This window comes from Nestor notabilis, unplaced genomic scaffold, assembly GCF_000696875.1.
Source record: "Nestor notabilis isolate BGI_N333 unplaced genomic scaffold, ASM69687v1 scaffold16919, whole genome shotgun sequence".
NCBI classification, from domain to species: domain Eukaryota; kingdom Metazoa; phylum Chordata; class Aves; order Psittaciformes; family Psittacidae; genus Nestor; species Nestor notabilis.
In genome coordinates this window covers 1648-1889 of record NW_009942569.1, presented here as the reverse complement: position 1 = coordinate 1889, position 242 = coordinate 1648, and the positions used below count along the sequence as shown (strand labels likewise).

The window sequence follows — 242 nt, the reverse complement described above, 5'->3', positions numbered from 1 at the left end:
GTCTCCAGGACCCATTCAGGACTCACCTCCTGGAGCCATGGGCCCGGGGCCCTGCACAGCGGCTGCCATCTGCCCTGGCGCTGGCACTCCTCCCTGCATGGGTGGCTGCATCAGAGGGGGAGCGCCGTTCACGTGCATCCCACCCTGCCCAGAGAGAAACCAGACCTCAGGGGAGCCCCAGCACCCGGGCGCGGGCACCCCAGCTGGGAGAGCTGGAGCCGGAGATGCCCGTCTCTGCCCTC

At 69.8% G+C, this 242-nt stretch overlaps 1 protein-coding gene across 1 annotated transcript in view; it reads right to left on the bottom strand.

Moving 5' to 3' along the window:
* LOC104411122 (cleavage stimulation factor subunit 2-like) overlaps positions 1-242 on the bottom strand; it is a gene marked incomplete at its 5' end in the record, with an annotated part of 5388 nt that overhangs the window by 4138 nt on the left and 1008 nt on the right. The window contains 2 exon segments of the mRNA XM_010021468.1: positions 27-144; positions 185-239. Coding sequence (XP_010019770.1) covers positions 27-144; positions 185-239 — 173 coding nt within the window.